Here is a 26,799-nt window from a genome sequence, read left to right as displayed (position 1 = left end):
GGTTCACGTGTGCTCATACCCAAACCAACCTTGCGCTCCTGTGAAAGCCTGTTTACTTGCCTCTCTGCTAGCTAAAAGATGGCTATATGTGTCTATGACACGTTTCAACCCCTGTGTAAATGCGCTGAATCAGCATATCACTGTGTCAGCATATCACATGGGCGAATGTATACAGCACCCAGTTAGTGGCTAGTAAAGATGGCAACGTCCAGCAGCCCAGTACACTGAAGCTTCAGTTCCATTGATGAACAAGTCTTTCAAAGTAGGCCCACCAGCACATTGCTTGGAAACTTGCCACGTGCAATTAATGCGTGGGCTGGATCCGGCTCGTCTCAAACGGTTTCTGTTGTTGACGACTCCGCAGCAGCAAGTCGCTGCTGCATCTGCGCCACTGTCCTCTGAGCCCAGCTTATGCTCTCTAAGACTGTTTTCTGCAGCTGGTTAACCGCCTCGTCTGCTTTTCTCACCCAGGTTTGCAGTTCCTCCTGCTGCTTCTCCAACACTGCACAAGACGAACGCACGCCAGACCAGCTATTGGTTGTACGGCAACGCCACGTTTTTGTGGAATGTACTCCATCGTTTGTCTCTGGTAGAAAGCACGGAGGAGGTGCAGAGGATAAGTGCAAAGTTACCGGAGAGACGAACAGCGACGCCACCTGCTTCTTGATGAATCCCCTTGAGCAACTTCAGCCTTTGTAGCACCGACGGAAGCACTGCTGCCGGAGCCTTAAACCTTTCGCATATGTCGTACAGTTCTTCAACTCGCTGCCAGTCGCTGGAAGGTGAATGGCTCCCAGGAAGCCCCTTTACAGGCTCCTCCCCGGCTGGTAAAGCTGCGCTGGTGGTGACCGCCGAGACACCCTCCGCAGCCATGTCCAGTTCGTGGCGTCTCTGTTGCAGCGCGTGCAACTCTAGCAACAATCCCTGAACGCAGTCCCGCCACAAAACTTTATACGGTGTTTCCTAAAAACTGCAATTTTTGGTGTTTTCCACTCTGGCTACTTCACATAACTGAAATTCCACTCTATCTCCACCGTCCCCGGCACGCCCTTGGATCTCCCTGCAACTGCGGTTGTGGGCTTCCTGGTTCTGTGATTCCATTTCTCCACACCTGGACTCGTTTCTGTAGGCTCTCAATCTTCTGGTTGTCCAGCAGCTTGATGCGCTGCTGCATTTCATTAACCGCTTCAAACAGATCCGCATGCGGAAGCAGACTCATCTTATGGAGGCCAATCTTGTTCTCTACAAGAGCCAGGCGTCTTTCTAGGGTCGTAATGCGGCTCTGCTCCATCATGGGAGACAATGACGGCACGCAGTACACTTCGTAAGCGGTGGTGAGGGATCCCTTCGCTCCGTCGTCAGCGCCGCTGCCAGATGCTTCCTTGTGTGAGTCCGTCACCGCAGCCGCTGCAGCCGTGACATCCTCTGCTGCACAGAAGTCTTCCAGCTCTAGCTGTGAAAAGTAAACTAGATTGGCTCAGTCGTCAACGAGTGTTGTGTGTGACTTACGTGGGATGCTACTGGGGAGAGTTGATGTCCCTTTTGCCTCGTTGTCCAGCGTCTGTTGCAGGTGAGCTGAAGCAGCGGAAAGATGCTGCTGCAAAAGCGCTACTCCAGAACGCATGCCGCTTACAGGCTCAATGTGCGACACTAGCGCCTCCGTCCTTTTGTCGCTGAGAATGCTCGATACCTTAGGGTGCATCAGTGAACAACCAAAACATGGAAACTAGGGCTAAGTTGTACACTTATTTGGAGGAAAAAAAAAGAGATGTGAAGCAATACTTTTGGGGCAACAGCGTTTGAAAGACAAGGTACGGCTACCAAGAACGAGTTTTTTAGGTTCACTGTGGTGCATCGCTATGTATAACATGAACTGACGGCAGGCCCGTGGGAGAGTGAAAATAGTGGATGCGGGCCCAGAGCACAGAATGGGGCCAATAGATGCTATTCGTATTGCGGACAAAGCCATCAATGATTAAGAGGAAGACCCAAATAGGGGTAACTGGTTACTCCTGAGGAGTGGAAGACTTCAGGCTCCCTGACACGTCCGATCTTGGAGGGGCATACCTGCATGCGTAGCTTCTTTAGCTCTTCAATGAGCGCTAGAGGATCACGTCCAAAAAAGAGCGCCTCCTGCGCGGCGGGTGGGAGGCGACGTGCCTGGTAATGCACTTGCAGCGTTCCCAAATGTTTTGAGTGTTCTGATTCGTCTTTCGGCTCTCCTGGAGTCGGCACCCTCTGGCTAGATGCAGATTCTGCTTCTGACTGTTCGGAGATCGGCACCCTCTCCTCGACAAGAAAAGACGACACAAAATCCAGCATATCCTCCACCTCACCCTGTAGCCGCTTAAGCCTCCCTATTGGAGTTTCGAAGGAAGACCCATCCGGAAATTCGGATACAGAAGAAGACATCTGGACAAGTCATAATTCAAACCCGACACATGAAAAAGCGCATGATTGCCATTACGCTCGACAGCAATTATCCTCAAACCGTTACACAAGAACTAATGCACTGTCCCCTTGTGTGCATACAGTATCTGCGTACAACTGCAGTTCTGGCCGAGACGTCCCGACAGAAATTCCTCTACAGGTTGCGGGAAACGAAACACAAGCTGAAAAAGAAACGCTGCCTTCAACCTTTACAACACCCTAAAAGGGACGCTGCGGCCCTCCCTCTACCAGAAAACAAAGAAATGAACGTGAGTGGGCTGAGGAACCCCAGCTTCACAGCGACTGCCTCGGCAGCAAGAGAAGGGGAAGGAAATGTTTTCATTACTCACAGATTCAGATTCGCTTATCCGGCCGCACTTTAGGGCGTAGCACAGCGTCCGCTGCCCTCTAACTTCCAGAGTGCCCGAGTCCGAAGCCCCCCAACCCCTACGCGCTGCAAAACCATTTCGAAAAATGGTGCTCTTGTACGTCTTTCCTGAAGCGGAAAAAAAGCAAGCATGTCCTACCGTCAATATACAGTACGCTTCTGCTGACGGTTCCTCTTGTTTCACGAAAGTGTCATGTAATGGATCAGTACACCTGACGTTCAATCGCATGATATTGTGTCGCCTCGCAGTGGCTGGCCAAAATGTGCTCATGGATTCGGCGGCAGTTCATGGTCATAAGCAATAAAGGCACCGTTTACCTCTGAAAAATTCGTATGCAGTCGCTGGGCTAACTTCCGTGTCGTCAATTTCCTTGGCACCTCGCGTCAGCCTATAAGCGTCTGCAAACAAGGAGAGCTAGAAAGAAGAGTTCCCGTCTCCAGGACCACTGATAATTGTATCAAGAAAGTGGATGTAAGGCTCTGCCACTGGCCGCTAACTGCATCTTGATACAATTTGCAGTGGTCTGAGAGACGGTAACTCTTCTCAGGAAGCAGATAACTGCAAAAGCGGCACAGAAAGACCACGGACATTTGATCTTTCCCTGTTTATGCGGGAAAGTTGAGCTGATCCAGTCAACCAGACGACATCTGTCGTTGTGGGCTAAAAAGTTTGTGATTCTGGAGCTAAACTCCTTACCTCTATCGAAACCGTCGTTGGACGAGCCTGCATGTAATACTACAGAACCGGGATCCGGTGTATACTCATAAACTTCCTTCCCACCCGTCCCATTAGCGCCCAGCAACAGTTCGGCGCTTCTTGAAGAATCAGCTGAAGGCTGGTCATTCATCCTGGAGAACTGCAATAAGAAATATATGGAATGCGTTCTACGCGCAAGAGGAAGACGTAAACATCTGGCCCAACGTCCCTGCATACAACTCCTCCTAGCACAGTACGAACAGCAAGCGATTGACTAAATTCCCTCCGCACTCCGTTTGATCTTGATGATGTACAGCTAATAAGTGGAAGCGGCGGGGCTCAATACGCTTCTTGCCTGCCTGTTGCAGGCTAGGCAATGCAACACAGAAGCTCATGTAAATTAGTTGCAGCCCAGGCGGTGCAGTAGTATGAACGCCACGCCCACAGCTAGCACATCGGCACAGCTGCAATATCAGGATTTATCCGTTCTATGAAGTTTCTTCTGTAGGAAGTTCTTCGTATCTCAGCAGCGGCGACGGGCCCATTGAGTGTAGTACGCAACTTTGCGCCGTCAAACGGTCTTCGCTCCATCAGTTACGCGGGTGAACCACTGAAAGTAACCATACTATGGTACACTGTGGAGTTCCTGCAATGAGTATATTTAAGATCGCCAGCATAAATAATCTAGAGTACCGTCGAACGCATGTCAAGCGCGTGACGGGTAAGCGTGCCGGTGAGCACCGCAGTCAGCTCACATCAGGTGTGATGCGGAGACGAAACCTTGACTGCAAAAACTTTACTTAAGCGAAAATAACCTCGCTAATAGCTAGTTGATTCGAGCCACCGCATAGTACCCGAGGAAAAGGACTTCATGTGTTGGGACGGCGCGAGGACATGTGTCTGGCCTCAGGGAAAGTATTCCCACGTGGCTTCAAAGAGAGAACTCCGGAGTCAACTCTCTTTTTTGAAGCTTGTAGCTTTATTTGAGGAATTACTACACGTTGTCGACGGGTCAAATGGCAGCTTTCCCTGGGAGGCACCAAGCATGTCGCCAGGGACCATCATGGTCTTCTTTTTCGTAAGTAACAACAGTAAGCAGTTAGAAATAGACGTTTAACGAGTAGGGAGTGAAAGTATTCACAGCCCGTGAAAGAATGCGAGGCTGCTGTCATACTGGAGGCTGCTGTGCCGAAAAAACGGGAACGATTATTTGAGGGGAACACGTTGAGGCCTACGCTTGGGAGCCGATGAGAACGGCCACCGAAAAATAAAACTGTTAGTATTATACTTTCGTCCATGTGGACCTGCCACTACTGCATGTTGAGTCGCAGGGTCGAAGAAGAGTAAACCGCGGTAAGCAAAAGAAGAGTAAACCGCGGTAAGGACAACTCATCGAGCTCACCGGTAAATATGGTGCGATTCGTGCAATGCCAGTAACGAACACGTTACGTATGGCTACGACAAGTTTATACAAAGAGTGCGAGCAAAGCTTGTCTCTCGTGTCTAGCTACTGACGCTGCCATAGTAGCCTACGTTGGTACCGTTCCACTGAAAGAACAGATACAGCAAGTAGCGCACTTCCAGTATGCGGCATTGAGCGTTTATGCCCTTGATATGCGTGGAAAGTACATTGATTCCACAGAGAACTGGACGCTGTTTACTACTAAATGCCTTATGCAGGTGGCTGCTATAGGCGTTATCTGGTGCCCAACCCGATAGATGACCTGTCGCAGAGCGCTGTTACCTTTGCATCGTGGGGGCAGTTGCTATGCCAACGTGCACAGTCTCTAGAATAGGAGAGGAAATGGACAGAGATGCGAACTGCAATGGACTACCTGCTTGTACAATGCAAGGCCTCCCACGAGCACTCTTGCACGGCGTAGTCAGAATAGAACAGAACTGAGCCATGTCGCAAATGAAGAATGGGCCACCTCAGAACGAATCGTCTTAAATATAAGTAATAACAGTGAGAAACACCGACTCCGCAACAGTGCGCCTCTCCAATACTGTAAGCTGCGCGCTGGATTCTCAGCTGCATGCGCTTTGTCGATATCGCAGCCCAACTAAATTCCTGGCCGTTCCACATGCCTAAACTTATAAGCTATTGCTTCGTAAGAATATGCATTCTGCAGTGGTGAAAGGCACATTTCAGTCGAGGCAAATCCAGCCTAGGCCCCACCTCTGCAGGCCTTCTGTTGCAGCTGCAAACATGTCACGGTGTGCGCAAGAGTACAATGCAGCGTAGTGAGATAACAAGGGGCCCTGCCGAACCACTGTGCAGAGAAATCAATCGAAGCAATCTGAAGTTCGCTGCCCAGCACCTGCTTCTCTGCAAGTGTCAGAGTTGGCGCTTAACAGCCACCACAGCGAGAGGAATGAAAGGCTGTAGTGCGCCCTGTTGCTGTTCACTACAGGTGCGCATCACTTTTGCTTAGAAATAAGCGCCAACAGATCCCAGTCTTACTCCGACACCCTCTGTGCGCAATGCTATCAAGGCCGGCCATCTGCACTGTAGTCCCAGGAAACCTGCAAAATTCCACAGCTAGCATTTCGCGAATCCAAGACGTCCTGCGCCTCGAAAAGTTAACACGCCCCTCACCATTTGCGCAGCTGCGGAACATCTGCCACTAAAGCACGACTCAGAGTCCTTGAATCCCCGCGGCGCATACCGCAAGAGCCATCGCTGTGTGTGAAATGCCAAAACAACAGCCCTCAAACTTGCATAAAGCTGCAACAGCTGTAGAGTCCATGGGGGATTTACATCCACCGCATACGCATCAGTAGCACTTTCTCTGGACAACGGCGGGGCCATGTTCTTCGTATTCTTCACGACTACACCACGCAGCCTGAAAGGAGCTGAGACTCGAAAGAATCGACCCGCCGACCCAAGTTGAATACCGGCGCTCTGACGACCCAGGAACCGCCAGTAGGCGGACTTTCTGTCCCCCACATATTGCTGGATCTTCTACCAGCTCGCGGTTGACCCTTTCAACCATTCCTACATGCACACAGGCGCACACTGAAACACCATTTTGACGTGTCCTGTTTTTACACCTGTGAGACAACAGCATGTGACACGTTGATGCGACGTAGAACGCGTCCGGAGTGCCCACAGTGCTTTCCACCCAAAGGCAAAAAAAAGAGGAAATCAGTTTTCACATGCAGATATGAGCGGCTACTTACCAGGTATGCAAGAGCAGCCACCTGTGAGAATTAGAGCGCTAAGGATGTCGCGATTACCATCAGTCTCAACCGCCTCTGCCACTTGTCGCACTGCATCAGGCAGTCCTGGAAAGCCACCGCCGCCGCCAGGAACCGACGATACAAGTGCAGGGCAGAACAGTATCTCGGGGAGCTGCAACGTTGCACAGCTCAGCAGAGTTCTGGCTACTACAAAAGACAGCATGAAGCCACAAAAAGGCTGTCTACAAACTGACTACAACGATCCGTAGCTTATCGTTCCCAACAAAAGAAAGTGGGCTGGACAATGCCTTGATCCAAAAGGATACTTTAAGTTGAGAGTCGTGTGCCGCAGGCAGGTGATATCAGTTGAAGTACGATAATATCTTGCCTTCGTTGCAAGTTGTTCCGCCTCAAGGCGTGTGCCATCAGGCAGCTCCATGACCCCTCCTTCGACTCCGCTACTACCGGAGAGCAGCGCAGCGGCAGAGGCCGGTGTTGAGCACGGGAATATAAGCTGAGACGAACCGGAAGCCTCTGCTGTTGCAACTCCACGTCTTTTGGCTTGTTGTTGAGGGCTTGGGAGTGCAATAGGCTTTTGAGCTAGGGCCACATCCCTTGGGTCATCCGCTACGCGGCACAAGCCTTCCTTTAGGAACGAAAGAGTCTGCATGCGGCTGCACAGGAAACAAACAGGACGACTTAACGAACCACGTCAGCGTCAGAAGTACTGTAGTTCAGCAATGAAACAAAAAAATGCAGCATTTCCCTGAAAACCCCGGCGCTCCCACTTCCAGTGTTTCGCACGCGTCGTGACCAACCAGTAAATGTGCTACAAGGGCGATGAGTAGACAAGTCACAGAGTGGATCATACAGCAACCGGAGTCTCACCACATCTTTGCATTTCACTACCCCTTAAAAACTTCTTTCCACCCCTAACAGACTCTAGTTTAATAATTTTTTTAAAATTAAGAACAAATATTAAGTTCTTACATAAAAATATATTATAACCACCTATATACGCTTTACGGAAGAGCGTGTGGCTACGGACCACAACAGTGTGGCTTAGTTCCTTCTTGGCCGTATTAGTTTTGTTTAAATAAGCATAGACGGAGTAGAGCAGTCTCTTTAGCTCATATTAATTTATTACTATTAGGAAAATTTTTAACATGCGAATATAGTGAATTATTTGATCTAAAATTAAAAGATAAATTGAAAAAAAATGATAAATATTTTAAAACATTAAAATTCATTACATTAGTAATATTTAAATCAGAAGTTAATGATAATTTTTGAAAATAAAGTGCGCCTAAACACATTTCGGGGAGGACCAGATACCTTCGAATTCAATAGGCACATCACCGCTAATCTCATCTCTTCTGATGATTTTGCAATATCAACCAGTACAAATCTTCCTTCTTTCTTTCTTTATATTTATTTTCAAAAGAAAATCTCCCCAGTAACAAGCTCCGCAACAGCACTGTAATCCTTGTAAAGCCCCTTACATGCTGATTCGCTCACCTCCAGTGCACGTACGAAGGATGAACGTTATCCCAGTCCCCAGGCTTGTCTAGTGAAACCTTCACCATTCTACTCTGTGCCGAAAATCGCGCAAAGCTAGGGTGCACGGGCAAATTGTGCCCCACGAGAACTGCGCTGAGAAGCTGACTCATTGCATCGCCGCCTACTGGCCACTCCGTAACATGTTGATCTAGTACGAAAGAGTCTGAAACGGGAGCGATTGATAGCCCAGAAGCCCCCATGTCGATGACCAGCGCGCTGCTTCTCCCCAATGCAACACATGCCAAAAGTGCGCGTTTCGCCGTGTACAAAGATCCTACTTGTAAGCTTTCAAAAAGTATTTCTGCCATCTTTTCCCTGACCTCCCTGCTGTGTATGTTCGGCTCAGAAAGGAGCAGCGGCTGCTCCCGCAAGTCTGCCCCGATCCCGCATAGCTCCGTCAAACGCAAAGTACTCTCAGGGGAGCGTGTTGAACCATTGGGGTCTACACAGTTGAGATAAACTTCGTCCCCTCTGCGACCGAAGGGGGCCGCGCGTGCTCCTGTGCAACTGATAGCTACAAGATTCTCGAATGCTTCTTCGTGCAGGGTGTACACGGGATTAAAGTCAATCTTCCGCTTTCCAATAGCCCCGCGCCAGCTCGGAAAGAGCGCAGGCACCACCTCCACACAATCGCGGCGCTGGGAGAAGTTCAGCGGGAAGATAATCTCGCGCGTTGTGTCACTCTGGCCGTAATTTTCGGCTGATGAACCCTCCTGAGGGACGCGCAGCTGACGAACTCCTATGCATGAGTTCAGCAGTTGTGACGGGCTTCCTTCACCTGCGTAGCCCACGCGCGTGGTTGACGCCCCAATGTCAATCACGAGGCTTGAACTGATCAATTCCATTTTCCAAAAATCTGCTACGGCGTCCCCTCCTTCAGACGAAAACCCAAGACACGTTAAGACGGAAGAGGGACTGTTCCACACGGGAAAATTTTCAAGTGGTAGCGTGGAACAGTAGAGGGGTACATGAGGGTGCAACCAACGTCGGAGGCGAAACTAGAGTCTTTCTGGGTGTTGTTGTGAGCCTTAATTTCTTTTTTCTTGCTTGTGCACCGGCTCTATAGGTGGCCGAGTCCGAGTGTTTGGGCCTGAGTTAGCAGGTGCCTCTGTTCCCATTTACGCGCTCCAGTGGACGAAGTGTTCAAGGGATCCTCGGTAGTCACAGATGCAAGGAGTATTGCCGCAAAACTCTCAAATTTATGAGCTTTAATGCATTTGCCGCAGGCATTCCCGAGAAGGGTAAATATCTTCACTGTGCCGCCTCCTGGTCCCACCCCCGAACGAGTTTCGTTCGCTCTATTGACAGTGCATAGCTCCCTGGCAACATTCAGCTTCAAATGGCCTTCTTCGCTGCCACTAATGTACTAAAAAATATGCATGCATGGTATTGAATCTTGTGTTCACTGCGTTTCGGCGTGCAACGCACTGGGGCCTTGAATGACTTGCATGCGACCGTGCTGAGGCTTTGACTACCATCCGCTGAGTTTTGGTTTTCTATTGTTTCTGCTGCCTAATTGTTCTTTTGATGACTGAGATGCATGCTATTGTCTCAATCGCTATGACGTGGAACGGTCGCCGCTTGCGTGGAGCAGCAGGCCCAGCACAACTTTCTGATCCATGTATACATATTTCTTCCAGGTATTCCTCGTAGTAAGCTTGCGGTGTCGCTTTCGGCGCACTTCGCCAACTTTCAAGAGGCGTTGTGCCTGAAGAACACGCGTGCCTGTCGTAGAGCCAGGAAGCGTAACTATGTCTTCAGAGGCCCACAGGACGCAGCTCTAGTGGGTTCATTCCATGATCTTCCTGCTGTAGTGAAGCAGTTGTGGGTCATAAAAAATGCATGAACTACGTGCTCGTATGGCAAAGGCTGGAATAGTTTGTTGAACGGGAGCGCCAGCCTTCCTAGGTTGAGGAGTATTTTAGGTCGGGAAGTGGTCTTGCAAGATGGGCCATTCGAGTGGAAGCAGCAGTGAAGTTGAGGGGGGAAACATAAATAGAAGTAATAAACGAAAGGCGAAAAAGGAGAGAAAAAAATTCAAAAAGAAAACCCGCGAAAAGCGCACAAAACGAGAAGAGGAGCATTCTCAAGTGGTGTGCAGTATTATGCTGTTCTTTTCTCTGAGTGCTGGATATTGTAGCCTTTAATGAGAAATGAGTCACAACAACGTATCAGCCAAGTAAATAGGGTAGGTTCTGGGAAAGTTGCAAGACCGTAGAGGGCTGTTGAGCATTTTCGCGTGTTAGAGGCATGTTCGCTTTGTGACCCTAGGACGCGATCGACAAAGAAGATGCTGATCGCCTTCTTATCTCTTTACTACAGCTGTCCCCTCAAATGGAAAAGGAGGTAAGCAGAATTTGCTCGGGTGAAGAGTGTTTTGCTGCGCTCGGGGAATTTTTTGATGATTGATCGATGGCGTTTTTGCCTGTTTGAATTCAGCTGTTGGATGTATTCGAGCAGTTAGACTCGTGGGGCATTGTGTATTTGCATGACCTTGGGGACCTACGTCTGAGGAAGAAGCTACGTCACCTTTTCCGAGCCTTATGTGTTGGCGAGGTGTGTCACCCTACCTCACCTGGCACAGAACCCACTGCTATTCTCTTACCTACAAGCGCCACCCATGAAAGAATAATGCATACCGTCCGGAGCTTGGTGCTTCGACTCCGTATTTTAAGCGCACTGGACACGGCTGGTCTCATGAAGAGTAGTCAAGACAGTGCAGGGTAGCAGCAGTGTAGCAGCGCTTCAGTGAATTATCAGGATGCTAGTAGTGTGCTGTGGCTCTTTCAAGGTCGAGGGTGAAAAGGGAAAAGGCTGGAGAAAGGCGCTGACTTATAAAAGTTCGCTGTCGAAGCTCGTAAAGCGCCGCTGCAAGGAACTGCGCTCACAGCTGGACCTTTCGAGCTTTCCATCCGAAGTTCAACAGCCTGAAGTTCATGAAAGTGAAGAAAATCCCGCAAAGGAACTAGCATTCGATGCAGAGAGGGCGGAACGCAAGGCTGAGGAAGCTGTGCAGCGTTGGCGAGGCCAGCAGCCCCAAGATTCAAGTCTTTTACCAACAGAGTCTCCTCAGCAAGAGCTTGCACACCAGTCAGCGGTAAATGGAGGAGCACCTAGAGTAAGTTTGCGGAGGACAGCCTCCCAAACCCTTGAAAAGAGATGGCTTTGGCATGATATGCAGATGCTGACGTTTTGCTCAAAATGGAGAGATTGCAGCAGCGGAGCAATCTGCTTTGTTGCTGATACGAGGTCACACATATTATGTGGCAGTAATTCTTTGTACTTCAGAGAGAGGAGTGGATGCTTGAAGCCCCAGCCTATCTCCGATGCCTTGCTACAGAGGATAAACCTGCTGCAAAGCGAATGAGTAAGAACGTCTTCGTTCAAAACCACTGACGTAATGCAGCGTGGCAACACTTCGCGTTCAGTCAAGACACCTGTCATTTATGGTCATCTTGTGTACTCTGACTACTGAATTGTACACGCTGCTTGTTGCTGTGGCCCAGAAATCTTGCAACAAAAGAAAAAAGAAGACGAAGAAGCTGTACGGGTGAAGGCAGTGATGGATGAATGGAACAAATCCCGCAAATTACAAAGCCTACGGGAAATGCGAGAGCAAGGTTAACAAGAGCCACCATCTGCGCATAGTGACGATTTTACATTGAAACTTACGGGAGATGACTTAAGCATTTTCTGACCGCAGAAGTGCATCGATACAAATATCACGTTGCGCACTAGAACGCAGAATGTTCCGAGGTTTTTGTCCGGTGAACAGGGGATTTTGCGGAAGGCGAAGAAGCATATAAGCGTTGGAAACGAAGCATGGATGCGGCCCGAAACGTCTGGGGCAAGCGGGCGGCAGAGCAGGCGGTTGAACAGGAGTTCGTGAGTATGGGGCACCACGAAAACTGTCGGGGAGCCCGGATACTTGCGTTTTGTCGGTTACAAGTAGAAGTGATGAAAAAACTACGGGTTACGCTGGATTGGTGATGCTGTATCTCTGCTGCGATGCCGGGTGTTTCATGCTGCAGCAGGACGATGTGAAGAAGGGTCAACCGTGGCAGCGTTTTGATAGAGACCGTGATCTTCAGGCAAGAGTCAACAGGCTGCACTTTGACACACGCCACCGCCACCGTTTCGTTTGCACTGCGCTGGTGGCTCAAAGTCTTTCAATTGCCCAGCCAGTTCCACATTTCGGGAAATCTTCAGGCTACTGAACATTTCACTCGTGGTGGCCCGAATCATACTGCAGTACTCACTTGATTGCTTGCATGCATTTTACATTTCAGGTTACGCGGCAAATACCACGAGACGACTATAAGAAACTGGTACGATAGACTTGCCAAAGCGGCGCTATCGACTGGATGCCGTGCGCCGTCTTCTCAAGGAGTGCTGCCCCTCTGCATGGGAGGAAACTCCGCGAATACTTATGGAGTCTTTCTTTCTTGTGTTTTACTTGCAGCTTGAAGAGACAAAGCTGAACGCACGCTTCAAATCGTCCTGGCAGACCTCATTCTTGTGAGGTTCGCAGCTGTAGTGCAGGTACAAAGTGGGTGCATGCTTCAAGTCGTCGCGTCAGGTATCAGTTTTGTGATGTTTAATCAAAGTGCAAATACAGCAGATTGTCGCAGGACAGAAACGAGTACACATACGCTGCGAATTTGGCTAAAGCAGCTCAGGAGAAGCGGCCTAACATTTTCGCGTATCTTATTGCCCTCAATGATGTCAGTCACAAAGTCCAAAAACTGACAAAAGTCCTAATTGTGCACTTAGCGTCGGCAGTGAAAAGGCATATCCTTTGGAAAGGATGTTACCCCGGTGGCCGATGAATATGCTGTTTGGGCGGAGGCTTACTTTACTTAGTGATGCTCGTAGAATTTCCTCTATTCGAGCCTCCCGAGATGCAGTGAAAATGATCACGCAAATCAGAGCGAACGTTTGCCCCAAGAATGAAGACGCAATGCCATCAATGTGAAGACTCATAATTTCCGGCCACCTGTCATATGGCACAAGTCCTATAGTAACGCTGCCTTGCCCTGTGAAGTTTCTTCAGATGATTTTCTACAAAGTCCCAAGTGCGCTTTAAAGAGGCAACAGGCTCAAGAGCACGCAACCTTCGTATATCTATGCCCACCAGTATAAACCGAGTACTCCACGGTAGCGGCCAGTGGCTTTCGGACAGCACCTGAAGCGGTACCGATATGTGCAGGGACTAAACGTGTGCTACTTGTGTCTGGATAGAAGCAGAAATGCGTCGGAGAGTATGTAGCCACATTGGCTCGCGTCACTGCATTCGGAAGCGGTCGTGCGTTTCGCCGCGAGAACATTTCAAAGTACTCTCACGTTCACACGCCCACGCGTGCACGAATATATCTGCATACTGCAAATTGGAATAGGGAATTTACGTTGGGAATTCCTTGGCGAGCCAAAATTACTGGACTAAAGCTACAAGTAGCCCAAAGCGGAACGGGCTTGGTTTGAAGAAAAACAACTCACTTCTACCTCGCATTTCTTGAATCAAACCTACTGAACATCAAGAGTTGTGTCTTGAAACTGCAATAGCCTCTTGATTAATATGCACTCCAGGAAGCGCATTCATGCACAATAAAGCCTCCCCCTAAGCGTGATGCGAGAAACCATGCCGTTGTTGGCTGGAGGCAAAAATGGTGTATGAAACGGCTAAGCTATTGTTGTGCGCCTTTTCTGCTTAAGTGAAATATGTCATATAAAGCACCACAAAGTGCCTTCACTGCAGAAGCTACGGGCTTCGGAAGTGCCCCAGATAATGCGACGGGCTTCGCTAGAGCATCCTTGCATGTGTCCACTAGAGAGCCAATGGAAAAACGCTTCCTGTTGACTAGTTCCAAAGCTTTTAACCAGTGCCGATATGTACTGACTGCACTTTCTTTATGCAATGCTTAAAAGCGACCTTCTCACTGTCGGTGATCACGTCAGCCATTTGGTGCACCGGTCTAGTGTTTCCCTCCCAAACTATAATTATGCGCTCAGCCCTTCGGTAGCCGGGCAATTTCTTCGCAGTGAAGGCAGCTGAAACCAACGTTAGAGATCAAGCAAACAGCAGCGTTTCGACGGGCTTATCTAACCATCTCAGTCATTCATGCTGCATTTTTCGGCATAAAAAGCCGAGCAAATTTTCAGGAACTTGGCGCACACTCGTTGAAACGGCCGATGTGAAAGCGTCTCATCTATTGTCGGCTCAAGAACGGACTTCCTCCACTTTCTCACCCTCATCTCACCGCAGCTCATTTGAACCTATATATCTTGGAACCCGAATTGCTCCGTTCAGCAACGGCTGTCTGCTCAACTGTCACCTGTCAGGGTTCTGCGCTTGTTCATTAGTCTTAGGCCACTGCACCTATTAAAGTGATCTCCAAGTGCGAAAAAGTAGTGGCCAGAACAGCCACATTTCAGCTTACATCGGCAGCACTGGAGAAGAATGAATCCATAAGTTTTGCCTTCGTACGACTGGCAACCCAAAACTACAGAAACTGTTCTGATTAAGAAGCAATTACATTTTATCGTCCACTCCGCATTGCTTTACTGTAACTCAGCTTTGCTTAAATTCACGTGGTGCTTCATGCACCTGACCTACTTTGCCTCTTTCGCTTTCAGCAGCCTCCTCATACAGGTGGTGCACACAAGCCGGTGCAAACTCAGGTGACAAACTATACTGCCCCACGAATCTGCTTGCATTGCAGGATTCACATCCATTCGACTGCGTGTGGACCCGGGAGCGCTGACACGCTCCCGCGGCGAAATCGCTCGTGAAGGTAATGACAACACCAACGTTGCAACAGTTTCTCCGAAAGTAGTTCTGTCCTTAACCGCAAAAAGACTGTTCGTTAAGCTCTTGCACAAATCTCTGCTGCTGCAGGTACCGTACGAATGCCACTTGCCACGAGCGTGAAGTCTTTGGTCCTACGATGCACGGACGCTGCGTGCAGGTGGGCCTTCGCTCTTTACTGAGCGAACTTTTACATAAAAATGCCATTTAACTATATTGCAAAAACGTTCTGTCAACGAGCGAAGGGCTGGCAGTAGATTAAGCCACGTGAGTATTGCAAACAGCGGCTGTGCTCAAAGCAGAGTGCGGGCAGAGCACGACAGTTTCTCCAAAGTAATATAGTTGGCGTGTGAAGTACAAGGATGGAACCGAAAAAAAACAATTTCACCCTGTTTAGCGAAACATCAATTTTTACTTTTATTAACAATTACGGTCGTTTTACAACCCATGCCCGTCGAAACAGAATCCTGCAGACTGCTATCAGAGACGCGCGATTTCGCATCACCCAACGCGCTCGCGTGTCGTCACCGTCTCGTACCTTCCTGGCTTCGTCCACATGATAGACAAAAGGTCTGTAGGACTATTTGATGATTGCAAGCTCTCACCACAACTTATTTTTTGCCTACTCGAACGCCTTGGAAAGGACCAGACGAGCCGTTGGCATTTGACTCTGGAAGCTTCCGTAACCGAAACTATGAGCTTGCACATTTTGAAGACATCCGGAATTGCCGAGATAGGCTCAGTGTTTGTAAAGGCTGCCAGGGCTTTGGTTATTGAGGCAGCTGCGGCAAATTGACCGTCTGCAAGGTAAACTTTCTTCAACTCGCCAAGGGAACCTCTTCAACGCTTAGAGCGCGCATAACGTCAACGAACGGTTGTGACTGTAGAACTACGTTCCCCTCTGCCAGCAGTCCCTCCACAACGGCACTCCGCTCTTTCCGTAAGAGCCTGACCGCTCACACCTTTCTCCACGGAGTTTGGAACAGTGAAAAGCAATACGCAAGATTACAAATATCTTGCATATTACTTTTCACTGTTGCATCGCAGCGTACCCCATCAGTTTCACATCAATTAGGGCTGGCAGAGAACCGAGAGTTATGCCCCTGGACAACGTTTTCGCCGGGACGCGGAATCCAACTGACCAGTTCTTGGACTTTATGAGCAGGGAGCTGTGACACTCGAATTTTCTTCTCTCAATATCCAACACTCCGAGCGAAATGAGAACGCCCATTTCGGTTTTTGAATGAGCGACAAGATTCTACAAATGCGGATGCACCAGAATTTCCCTGAGTTCCCACAGCCAGCAGCCCCATAAACCGAAGTACCCACATCGAAAGACTTTATACGAAAGTGGCATGAGTTGCCCAAGAGCCGACCTTCGGCCGGCCAGTTCCGCTTTTTCGGTTCATCGTTGGAGCCCATCTCCGTCGTTCATGACTTTCAATGCTTAAGCACATAGTTGCATAGTGTATATGAACTGCTGCTCTGGAGTTTCCGAGCTGCAGCACAGGGGCAGCTGTCTAGAAACAGGTAGCTCTTGGCCAGCAAGCGGCCGTTCTCTATGCAGCGTACAAATGCAACTGTGCGCTGAGGACTCCGAGGAGGCGGCTTCAATGGGTATGTCAAACCCTCTCTCCGCAAGGGCGATGCACAGTCCAAAACCCAGGCAGGCAAAGGGAATGTGGCAGTTGATGCAGTCGTTCCTGCAGTGCTGGGGTCTGATCAGAGGATGATGCAGTCGTTCCTGCAGTGCTGGGGTCTGGTCAGGGGAAGGCATGCTGACGTGGGAGCTTGCTGAGAGTCCTGGCTGCCCGTAGGAGAGGCGTTGTGTATCGTCAGCTGCAATGCGGATTTTCAGAAGGGTGAGTCCTTTCACGGTGAACCTGTCCGGGTTTAGCGCTTCGAGGAGGCAAGTGCAGCAGGTGTTGCAGTCTGCCCCTCTATTGGTGCTGCTTCGGATTTGACTCCTGCCTGCATGCCTGTGCCGCTTCTGGTCAATCCTCCACCCGCACTTCTCCAGGCCAGGAGAGCAAGGACTCGCTGCATTGGTGCTAATTGCTGCCTGCTGAGTGCTTCCGGTCTATTTGTGTTTCGCAGGTGGGCAGTTTTGGGTGCCTGGCCCTTTGGCTTACGAGACTCGTCCTTTCGCAGGGATGTGCCTGCTCGCTACAACGAAGCATCAAAGGCAGATTTCCTTTTCTGTCGCAGCGTGTCTAACTGTTCGGTCTCAGGCGCTCACTCAGTCCCCCTTCGGTTTTGCGGTTGTGTACGCTGGAGGTGGTACTCAGCTGGTGTGCTGGATGTTTCATCAACTTGACGGTTTGCACTGTCCATATATGCGGTTGCTTTGGCGTGCACGCTGCCGCGCCGGGTCTTATTTTCGCTTCAGGCTGTTATGACGTATTGCATTTACTACTACAACGTATCAGGCCCAGGGGTCGTTTTTGCGTCAGCTTCCTGAACCTGGTTGATTTCCTTGCGTCCAGTTCACCTGGCTTTTGTGTCCGTGGGTTACGCCATGCACCCGTGTGCGATCTTATGGACACGACGGCGTAAGTACGGCTGTCCGTGTTTTGCGGACTTCTTGCCCTGCAACGCTATTGTAGAGCTACGCAGTGTACAACGAATGTGGAGTTTAGACGTGGCGGCCACTCGGCTGACTTGGGCACACTACTTGCGGATCCGCCAGCAGGTAGTACTGCTTGCTTTGTTCGAGCAGGTTTGTGACCTGCGGATGTGAGCACAGGCGAGTGGTACTTAAAGGCTTCTCAGTGAGTCAGTATGTTCGGAGCGCGGGGGAGGGGCTCTCCTTTGGTGCGTTTTGCGCGGAGGCAGTGTTGTTAGTACTGTATGAGTTCGTCAGGTAATGGAGTGAGCGACAGGGGGACTTTGGACTTTGGCGCAGTCTGAGGTGTGGGGAGTGTTGAGTACTGGCCATCTCGGCCACGGCGGGCTCTGTCTGGCACACAATCATTTCATGTGACGTAACGAAGCAGCTTGCGAGTCTCAGAAGCTGCACAGACACTTCGGCGAATCTCACAAGTTTTGTAGGTCCTACGGGTGTTCCATTAGTTGAGGCGGGACCGAGGCTTCTTGTCGAGCGAAACTTCAACCTCGGTGGAGAGGAAGAAACGTCTCATTCTCGCCCAGTGGCTGCATCTTTTCTACCTACCTTTCGCTTCACCTTTCATTTGGCTTCCACGCGGCGGAGACGAGCACCACCAAGCTTATGCGGCCTTTTGTGGTGCATGCTAAGTTTGCCCAGAGGTCGACAATGCTGCAATGCAGTTGCCCTTGATCTATGAGCCCAGTTCCGTGCTTGAACACATATGCGCCCACGTTTCCATACTTCTGCGCAGGCTTCTAAGTGTCTGTCTGTCTTTTCCCAGGTGGAGGTCACGCTGGCTGTGTTTTAAGGTGCAGCAGCGGGTAGGGCATGCGTACTCAACTTACCTATATTTCACTCTGTGCACATGCCTTTTGAGAAGAGCGCCGCTCTGGATATTTTATCTCGAATGCTGCACTGAGGGATCTTTGAGTTTGATAGCAGGTGCTACTCAGGAAGTGAAGCGTGGACAATTATAGGCGCGCTTTGCGGCTGTGTGGGGTGGATATTATGCCCCTATCTTCGAAGCGCTCGCTCCCCCAGTTGGCAACGTCGCCGTCTCGTTTCCTCGCCCCTCTCAAAACCCCCTGTGGGAGGCAAGCGTTACTGCGAGTGCGCACCTGTTCCTGTGGCTCCGGCAAAGAATCAGAAGTTATCCTTTTGCTTCCCACTCTTATTCATTGGGATCAGGCAGGTGAACTCAGGTATTTCGATCCTCGGACTCGAAGATGAAGGCTTTCGTTACCCTCGCGACTGCCCTCGGGGCTTTCCTTCCCCTCGCTTTGGCTGATGATGCTAGCGTCGCCGAGCTGCCTGCCGTAATGCAGCAAGAGACCGCTGTGGAGGACGAATCCACTGCTGCAACAACTGAGGAAGCCGAAGAAACCTCTCCTCGTGTGTACTTCCTAGACAAGTTGTTCAACCAGTTCCTCCAGTCCTCGCAGGCTGCAGACTCCCATTTCCCCCAGTTCTCCCACTCTTTTGAGCAATTCCATCACCATCCGCATCATCATCCACATCATCATCATCATCATCCTCCTCCTCCGCCCCCACCAATCTTTGTCCCGATTCCAGTTCCTCCACCCACTACCACTACTACCTGCCCACCGGCTCCTCACCCCAGGCCCCCGAGCCACCACCACCACAGCCACGGCCATCATCACCACCACCACCACCCTCCTCCTCCTCCTCCTCCCATCTTCATCCCCATCCCTGTTCCCCCGCCAACTACCACCACTACCTGCCCACCGGCTCCTAAGCCCCAGCCCCCGAGCCACCACCACCACAGCCACGACCACCACCACCACCACCCTCCTCCTCCTCGTCCTCCCGTCTTCATCCCCATCCCTGTCCCCCCACCAACTACCACCACTACCTGCCCTCCGGCTCCTAAGCCCCAGCCTCCTAGCCACCACCACCACAGCCACGACCACCACCACCACCACCCTCCTCCTCCTCCGCCTCCCGTCTTCATCCCCATCCCTGTCCCCCCACCAACTACCACCACTACCTGCCCTCCGGCTCCTCAGCCCCAGCCCCCGAGCCACCACCACCACAGCCATGACCACCACCACCACCACCGCCCCCTTCCTCCTCCCCCTCCCCCTCCTGTCTTCATCCCCATCCCTGTCCCCCCGCCAACTACCACCACTACCTGCCCGCCAGTCGCTCTCCCTAAGCCCCCAAGCCACCACCACCACAGCCATGACCACCACCACCATCATGGCGGCCACCACCACCATCATGGACACCCCACTACCCTCCCCTATTTCATCCCTAACCCCGGGTACCCTCAGTACCCCCTGCAGCCCCGTGAAACCGAGTACCCACAGCAGGCTTGATAACATGCTAGTTGTGCCAAAGTGGCATAAGGTGCCCGAGTGGCGACCTTTCAACAAACAGGTTATCTAATTTTTGTTCCGGTTCTTGTCTCGATCGTATCTGCGTTCTAGTCAGAGGCTATAGATAAATTCATGACCGCAGAGTTGCGTAGTGTCGAGTGTGAACTGGTTCTCTGGAAGTTCCGAGCTGCAGCACAGGGGCAGCTGTCTAGAAACAGGTAGCTCTTGGCCAGCAAGCGGCCGTTGTCTATGCAGCGTACAAATGCAACTGTGCGCTGAGGACTCCGAGGAGGCGGCTTCAATGGGTATGTCAAACCCTCTCTCCGCAAGGGCGATGCACAGTCCAAAACCCAGGCAGGCAAAGGGAATGTGGCAGTTGATGCAGTCGTTCCTGCAGTGCTGGGGTCTGATCAGAGGATGATGCAGTCGTTCCTGCAGTGCTGGGGTCTGGTCAGGGGAAGGCATGCTGACGTGGGAGCTTGCTGAGAGTCCTGGCTGCCCGTAGGAGAGGCGTTGTGTATCGTCAGCTGCAATGCGGATTTTCAGAAGGGTGAGTCCTTTCACGGTGAACCTGTCCGGGTTTAGCGCTTCGAGGAGGCAAGTGCAGCAGGTGTTGCAGTCTGCCCCTCTATTGGTGCTGCTTCGGATTTGACTCCTGCCTGCATGCCTGTGCCGCTTCTGGTCAATCCTCCACCCGCACTTCTCCAGGCCAGGAGAGCAAGGACTCGCTGCATTGGTGCTAATTGCTGCCTGCTGAGTGCTTCCGGTCTATTTGTGTGTTTCGCAGGTGGGCAGTTTTGGGTGCCTGGCCCTTTGGCTTACGAGACTCGTCCTTTCGCAGGGATGTGCCTGCTCGCTACAACGAAGCATCAAAGGCAGATTTCCTTTTCTGTCGCAGCGTGTCTAACTGTTCGGTCTCAGGCGCTCACTCAGTCCCCCTCCGACTTTGCGGTCGTGTACGCTGGAGGTGGTACTCAGCTGGTGTGCTGGATGTTTCATCAACTTGACGGTTTGCACTGTCCATATATGCGGTTGCTTTGGCGTGCACGCTGCCGCGCCGGGTCTTATTTTCGCTTCAGGCTGTTATGACGTATTGCATTTACTACTACAACGTATCAGGCCCAGGGGTCGTTTTTGCGTCAGCTTCCTGAACCTGGTTGATTTCCTTGCGTCCAGTTCACCTGGCTTTTGTGTCCGTGGGTTACGCCATGCACCCGTGTGCGATCTTATGGACACGACGGCGTTAGTACGGCTGTCCGTGTTTTGCGGACTTCTTGCCCTGCAACGCTGTTGTAGAGCTACGCAGTGTGCAACGAATGTGGAGTTTAGACGTGGCGGCCACTCGGCTGACTTGGGCACACTACTTGCGGATCCGCCAGCAGGTAGTACTGCTTGCTTTGTTCGAGCAGGTTTGTGACCTGCGGATGTGAGCACAGGCGAGTGGTACTTAAAGGCTTCTCAGTGAGTCAGTATGTTCGGAGCGCGGGGGAGGGGCTCTCCTTTGGTGCGTTTTGCGCGGAGGCAGTGTTGTTAGTACTGTATGAGTTCGTCAGGTAATGGAGTGAGCGACAGGGGGACTTTGGACTTTGGCGCAGTCTGTTGAGGTGTGGGGAGTGTTGAGTACTGGCCATCTCGGCCACGGCGGGCTCTGTCTGGCACACAATCATTTCATGTGACGTAACGAAGCAGCTTGCGAGTCTCAGAAGCTGCACAGACACTTCGGCGAATCTCACAGGTTTTGTAGGTCCTACGGGTGTTCCATTAGTTGAGGCGGGACTGAGGCTTCTTGTCGAGCGAAACTTCAACCTCGGTGGAGAGGAAGAAACGTCTCATTCTCGCCCAGTGGCTGCATCTTTTCTACCTACCTTTCGCTTCACCTTTCATTTGGCTTCCACGCGGCGGAGACGAGCACCACCAAGCTTATGCGGCCTTTTGTGGTGCACGCTAAGTTTGCCCAGAGGTCGACAATGCTGCAATGCAGTTGCCCTTGATCTATGAGCCCAGTTCCGTGCTTGAACACATATGCGCCCACGTTTCCATACTTCTGCGCAGGCTTCTAAGTTTCTGTCTCTTTTCCCAGGTGGAGGTCACGCTGGCTGTGTTTTAAGGTGCAGCAGCGGGTAGGGCATGCGTACTCAACTTACCTATATTTCACTCTGTGCACATGCCTTTTGAGAAGAGCGCCGCTCTGGATATTTTATCTCGAATGCTGCACTGAGGGATCTTTGAGTTTGATAGCAGGTGCTACTCAGGAAGTGAAGCGTGGACAATTATAGGCGCGCTTTGCGGCTGTGTGGGGTGGATATTATGCCCCTATCTTCGAAGCGCTCGCTCCCCCAGTTGGCAACGTCGCCGTCTCGTTTCCTCGCCCCTCTCAAAACCCCCTGTGGGAGGCAAGCGTTACTGCGAGTGCGCACCTGTTCCTGTGGCTCCGGCAAAGAATCAGAAGTTATCCTTTTGCTTCCCACTCTTATTCATTGGGATCAGGCAGGTGAACTCAGGTATTTCGATCCTCGGACTCGAAGATGAAGGCTTTCGTTACCCTCGCGACTGCCCTCGGGGCTTTCCTTCCCCTCGCTTTGGCTGATGATGCTAGCGTCGCCGAGCTGCCTGCCGTAATGCAGCAAGAGACCGCTGTGGAGGACGAATCCACTGCTGCAACAACTGAGGAAGCCGAAGAAACCTCTCCTCGTGTGTACTTCCTAGACAAGTTGTTCAACCAGTTCCTCCAGTCCTCGCAGGCTGCAGACTCCCATTTCCCCCAGTTCTCCCACTCTTTTGAGCAATTCCATCACCATCCGCATCATCATCCACATCATCATCATCATCATCCTCCTCCTCCGCCCCCACCAATCTTTGTCCCGATTCCAGTTCCTCCACCCACTACCACTACTACCTGCCCACCGGCTCCTCACCCCAGGCCCCCGAGCCACCACCACCACAGCCACGGCCATCATCACCACCACCACCACCCTCCTCCTCCTCCTCCTCCCATCTTCATCCCCATCCCTGTCCCCCCACCAACTACCACCACTACCTGCCCTCCGGCTCCTAAGCCCCAGCCCCCGAGCCACCACCACCACAGCCACGACCACCACCACCACCACCCTCCTCCTCCTCCTCGTCCTCCCGTCTTCATCCCCATCCCTGTCCCCCCACCAACTACCACCACTACCTGCCCTCCGGCTCCTCAGCCCCAGCCCCCGAGCCACCACCACCACAGCCATGACCACCACCACCACCACCGCCCCCTTCCTCCTCCCCCTCCCCCTCCTGTCTTCATCCCCATCCCTGTCCCCCCGCCAACTACCACCACTACCTGCCCGCCAGTCGCTCTCCCTAAGCCCCCAAGCCACCACCACCACAGCCATGACCACCACCACCATCATGGCGGCCACCACCACCATCATGGACACCCCACTACCCTCCCCTATTTCATCCCTAACCCCGGGTACCCTCAGTACCCCCTGCAGCCCCGTGAAACCGAGTACCCACAGCAGGCTTGATAACATGCTAGTTGTGCCAAAGTGGCATAAGGTGCCCGAGTGGCGACCTTTCAACAAACAGGTTATCTAATTTTTGTTCCGGTTCTTGTCTCGATCGTATCTGCGTTCTAGTCAGAGGCTATAGATAAATTCATGACCGCAGAGTTGCGTAGTGTCGAGTGTGAACTGGTTCTCTGGAAGTTCCGAGCTGCAGCACAGGGGCAGCTGTCTAGAAACAGGTAGCTCTTGGCCAGCAAGCGGCCGTTCTCTATGCAGCGTACAAATGCAACTGTGCGCTGAGGACCCCGAGGAGGCGGCTTCAATGGGTATTTCAAACCCTCTCTCCGCAAGGGCGATGCACAGTCCAAAACCCAGGCAGGCAAAGGGAATGTGGCAGTTGATGCAGTCGTTCCTGCAGTGCTGGGGTCTGATCAGAGGATGATGCAGTCGTTCCTGCAGTGCTGGGGTCTGGTCAGTGGAAGGCATGCTGACGTGGGAGCTTGCTGAGAGTCCTGGCTGCCCGTAGGAGAGGCGTTGTGTATCGTCAGCTGCAATGCGGATTTTCAGAAGGGTGAGTCCTTTTCACGGTGAACCTGTCCGGGTTTAGCGCTTCGAGGAGGCAAGTGCGGTAGGTGTTGCAGTCTGCCCCTCTATTGGTGCTGCTTCGGATTTGACTCCTGCCTGCATGCCTGTGCCGCTTCTGGTCAATCCTCCACCCGCACTTCTCCAGGCCAGGAGAGCAAGGACTCGCTGCATTGGTGCTAATTGCTGCCTGCTGAGTGCTTCCGGTCTATTTGTGTGTTTCGCAGGTGGGCAGTTTTGGGTGCCTGGCCCTTTGGCTTACGAGACTCGTCCTTTCGCAGGGATGTGCCTGCTCGCTACAACGAAGCATCAAAGGCAGATTTCCTTTTCTGTCGCAGCGTGTCTAACTGTTCGGTCTCAGGCGCTCACTCAGTCCCCCTTCGATTTTGCGGTCGTGTACGCTGGAGGTGGTACTCAGCTGGTGTGCTGGATGTTTCATCAACTTGACGGTTTGCACTGTCCATATATGCGGTTGCTTTGGCGTGCACGCTGCCGCGCCGGGTCTTATTTTCGCTTCAGGCTGTTATGACGTATTGCATTTACTACTACAACGTATCAGGCCCAGGGGTCGTTTTTGCGTCGGCTTCCTGAACCTGGTTGATTTCCTTGCGTCCAGTTCACCTGGCTTTTGTGTCCGTGGGTTACGCCATGCACCCGTGTGCGATCTTATGGACACGACGGCGTTAGTACGGCTGTCCGTGTTTTGCGGACTTCTTGCCCTGCAACGCTATTGTAGAGCTACGCAGTGTACAACGAATTTGGAGTGTGTGGGCCACCGGCAGCCGCCTTACGTTCAGGCACGGGATTTTCACATGGGTTTTTCTCTAACGCGCGTTTGTATTAATATTGACAGTAACTGAATCCTGAAGCATGTACGTTTTCATTCCTAGCAAGACTTTGCAGAATGGGCTGTGAGTCAGGGTCGAGATACGGACACTGTGCAGGGCTTAGTGCAGCGTTCCTTTTCACGTCTCTTTGAGCGGACTGGCTGCCAAGACGGTGCCTCCACAAAGCACAACCAGTGTGGGGGGTAGAAGATGCGTTTCAGTCTTCCAAGCATAGCCCAAAACCTGCTTTCGCATAGCAGATCGCAAACGCGTGATACCACCAGGTAGGGGAAAGTGCGTTTTCACAACGCTTTCTCACAGAACGTCCCCATCCTGCCTAGCAATTTACTGGCGCCCACCCTCCATATATGGTCACACGCCTTTCTCTGAAACTCAGGTAAGGATGTGCAATGCTGCCTCCCACATGCAGAGAAAGCTTTCCTCAGTGATGGCAGCAGGTTGCGTGAGTTCTTCCAACAGCTCATGGACTCTTCTTCCGTGCTACACGACACGTTAAATGCAAGCAACGCCTCGTGCACTGGATGATTGATGTTTAGACGCAACGCGAGTTGGTACGAGTGCTCACCCAGCTCCAGCGTCGCCGCCAGCACTGCACAAACGGATTGGACCCTTGTTGCCTCGCTATGTTGGCAGGACACTGGGCACGCGGATCTACGTGCAGCAGCTTCTAACGACTGCGGACTCAACTAACCTGCAGTGTGCTGTACGGTGAACAGCACACAACGTCCGCGACGAACTGACCAACCCCGATCGCTAGTTATGAACATTCCGAAACCCCAAAAATTCTGGGTACGATGTGCCTATTACTGATATGCTCTTATTCATTGGTCCCCGAAGGAAATGTACAAATCTGGAGCCGTTAGGAGCCTTGCAACAAGTGGTAAGTACACTGGGCGGAGGCACACGCCTGTGGGGAGTTCTATCTCCTGGTCTATCGTCAGGGGTAGTTCGCGTGGCGCGAGCCTGTCTCTTTTGCCCTTCGTTGGTACCTGTCTCTCCTCATCTCCAACTGCTCACAACGGAAATTTGCTGAGAAACAGGTCGCGTGGGTTGTGTAGATGTGCATCAGATAATATTATCTGCCTTACCAGGTAACCATTCAGGATCAGGTAGCTCCGAAGAGGTATTCCGATTCTGGGCGGATTCTGGGCGAGCTCGACAATGAAGACATTCGTTGCTCTCGCTGCTGCTTTGGCCGCAACGATCCCCTTCTGCAGGGCTGATGATGTCAGCGCTACCGAGCCCATAGTCGCCTTCATGCAGCAGGATGCCGCTGTGGAGGCTCTGCAAGCCGATGAGCCCACCGCTGTAGCCGTTGAGGAATCTGAGGGTGCGACTCCCCGCGTATTCTTTCTAGACAAGCTCCTTGCAAAGTTCCTTCTGGCCAAGCTTACAGCAGCAAAGACCCAAGCTCCCACGACCACCGAACATCACCACACCCATCTCTACCCCACCACCACCATAACCACCCTCATTACCCCTTCTACCCCTACTACTAACATGAGTACCCAGAACTTCCAACCTTGGTAACTTTCCAACGTGCCAAAGCGGCATGGGCTGCCCAACGGGCCAGCTTTGAACAGACAGGTTTATGCAACTCTAAGTCTTTTGTGATTGCTTCACTGCGTATACTTTATACGGTAGTCCGAGTGGTCAGGTCAATAGGCAGACCAGAGACAATTTTAGCAGTAGGCGCATCACAACTCAGCTCAGCCCACTTTATGAGTGCGTCCTTCTGCCAGTTACGCACGTCGCTGAATGCCTAGCTTCTGCGAGCAACTACCTGTTCCTTGTCTCCTGCGTGCGTGGTTCTATGAGTCAGCTGACAGTGACAGGTAAGTCATATGGCCGCATTTTTTAGCACATTGCGGGAT

The 26,799-nt window shown here is 51.6% G+C and overlaps 6 protein-coding genes across 6 annotated transcripts; 2 read left to right on the top strand and 4 right to left on the bottom strand.

The window, feature by feature from the left end:
* Positions 1 to 332: 332 nt before the first annotated feature.
* ETH_00019860 (GE19232, related) lies at positions 333 to 3,666 on the bottom strand (the record flags this gene model as incomplete). Its single annotated transcript, XM_013375831.1, has 8 exons — positions 333 to 502; positions 633 to 924; positions 1,112 to 1,425; positions 1,510 to 1,690; positions 2,068 to 2,412; positions 2,781 to 2,926; positions 3,137 to 3,217; positions 3,516 to 3,666. The coding sequence occupies 8 exons, from the start codon at positions 3,664 to 3,666 to the stop codon at positions 333 to 335; spliced, it is 1,680 nt and encodes a 559-aa protein (XP_013231285.1).
* A 2,626-nt stretch (positions 3,667 to 6,292) lies between these two features.
* On the bottom strand, positions 6,293 to 9,103 carry ETH_00019855 (actin-like family protein ARP4a, putative; the record flags this gene model as incomplete). Its single annotated transcript, XM_013375830.1, has 4 exons — positions 6,293 to 6,513; positions 6,699 to 6,870; positions 7,087 to 7,372; positions 8,217 to 9,103. The coding sequence occupies 4 exons, from the start codon at positions 9,101 to 9,103 to the stop codon at positions 6,293 to 6,295; spliced, it is 1,566 nt and encodes a 521-aa protein (XP_013231284.1).
* Positions 9,104 to 10,204: 1,101 nt separating this feature from the next.
* On the top strand, positions 10,205 to 12,780 carry ETH_00019850 (uncharacterized protein; the record flags this gene model as incomplete). The annotated part of the gene is made up of 10 exons (XM_013375829.1): positions 10,205 to 10,351; positions 10,530 to 10,604; positions 10,698 to 10,814; positions 11,050 to 11,376; positions 11,547 to 11,625; positions 11,765 to 11,878; positions 12,034 to 12,143; positions 12,290 to 12,349; positions 12,548 to 12,586; positions 12,721 to 12,780. The coding sequence occupies 10 exons, from the start codon at positions 10,205 to 10,207 to the stop codon at positions 12,778 to 12,780; spliced, it is 1,128 nt and encodes a 375-aa protein (XP_013231283.1).
* A 6,294-nt stretch (positions 12,781 to 19,074) lies between these two features.
* Positions 19,075 to 20,016, bottom strand: ETH_00019845 (uncharacterized protein; the record flags this gene model as incomplete). The annotated part of the gene is made up of 1 exon (XM_013375828.1): positions 19,075 to 20,016. The coding sequence occupies one exon, from the start codon at positions 20,014 to 20,016 to the stop codon at positions 19,075 to 19,077; it is 942 nt and encodes a 313-aa protein (XP_013231282.1).
* Positions 20,017 to 22,712: 2,696 nt separating this feature from the next.
* Positions 22,713 to 23,522, bottom strand: ETH_00019840 (uncharacterized protein; the record flags this gene model as incomplete). Its single annotated transcript, XM_013375827.1, has 1 exon — positions 22,713 to 23,522. The coding sequence occupies one exon, from the start codon at positions 23,520 to 23,522 to the stop codon at positions 22,713 to 22,715; it is 810 nt and encodes a 269-aa protein (XP_013231281.1).
* A 2,564-nt stretch (positions 23,523 to 26,086) lies between these two features.
* Positions 26,087 to 26,455, top strand: ETH_00019835 (uncharacterized protein; the record flags this gene model as incomplete). Its single annotated transcript, XM_013375826.1, has 1 exon — positions 26,087 to 26,455. The coding sequence occupies one exon, from the start codon at positions 26,087 to 26,089 to the stop codon at positions 26,453 to 26,455; it is 369 nt and encodes a 122-aa protein (XP_013231280.1).
* Positions 26,456 to 26,799: the final 344 nt, after the last annotated feature.

Source organism: Eimeria tenella, genomic scaffold (assembly GCF_000499545.2).
Source record: "Eimeria tenella Houghton genomic scaffold, Eth_scaff3, whole genome shotgun sequence".
In the NCBI taxonomy this organism is placed as follows: Eukaryota; Apicomplexa; class Conoidasida; order Eucoccidiorida; family Eimeriidae; genus Eimeria; species Eimeria tenella.
This window is presented reverse-complemented; position numbering and strand designations above follow the sequence as displayed.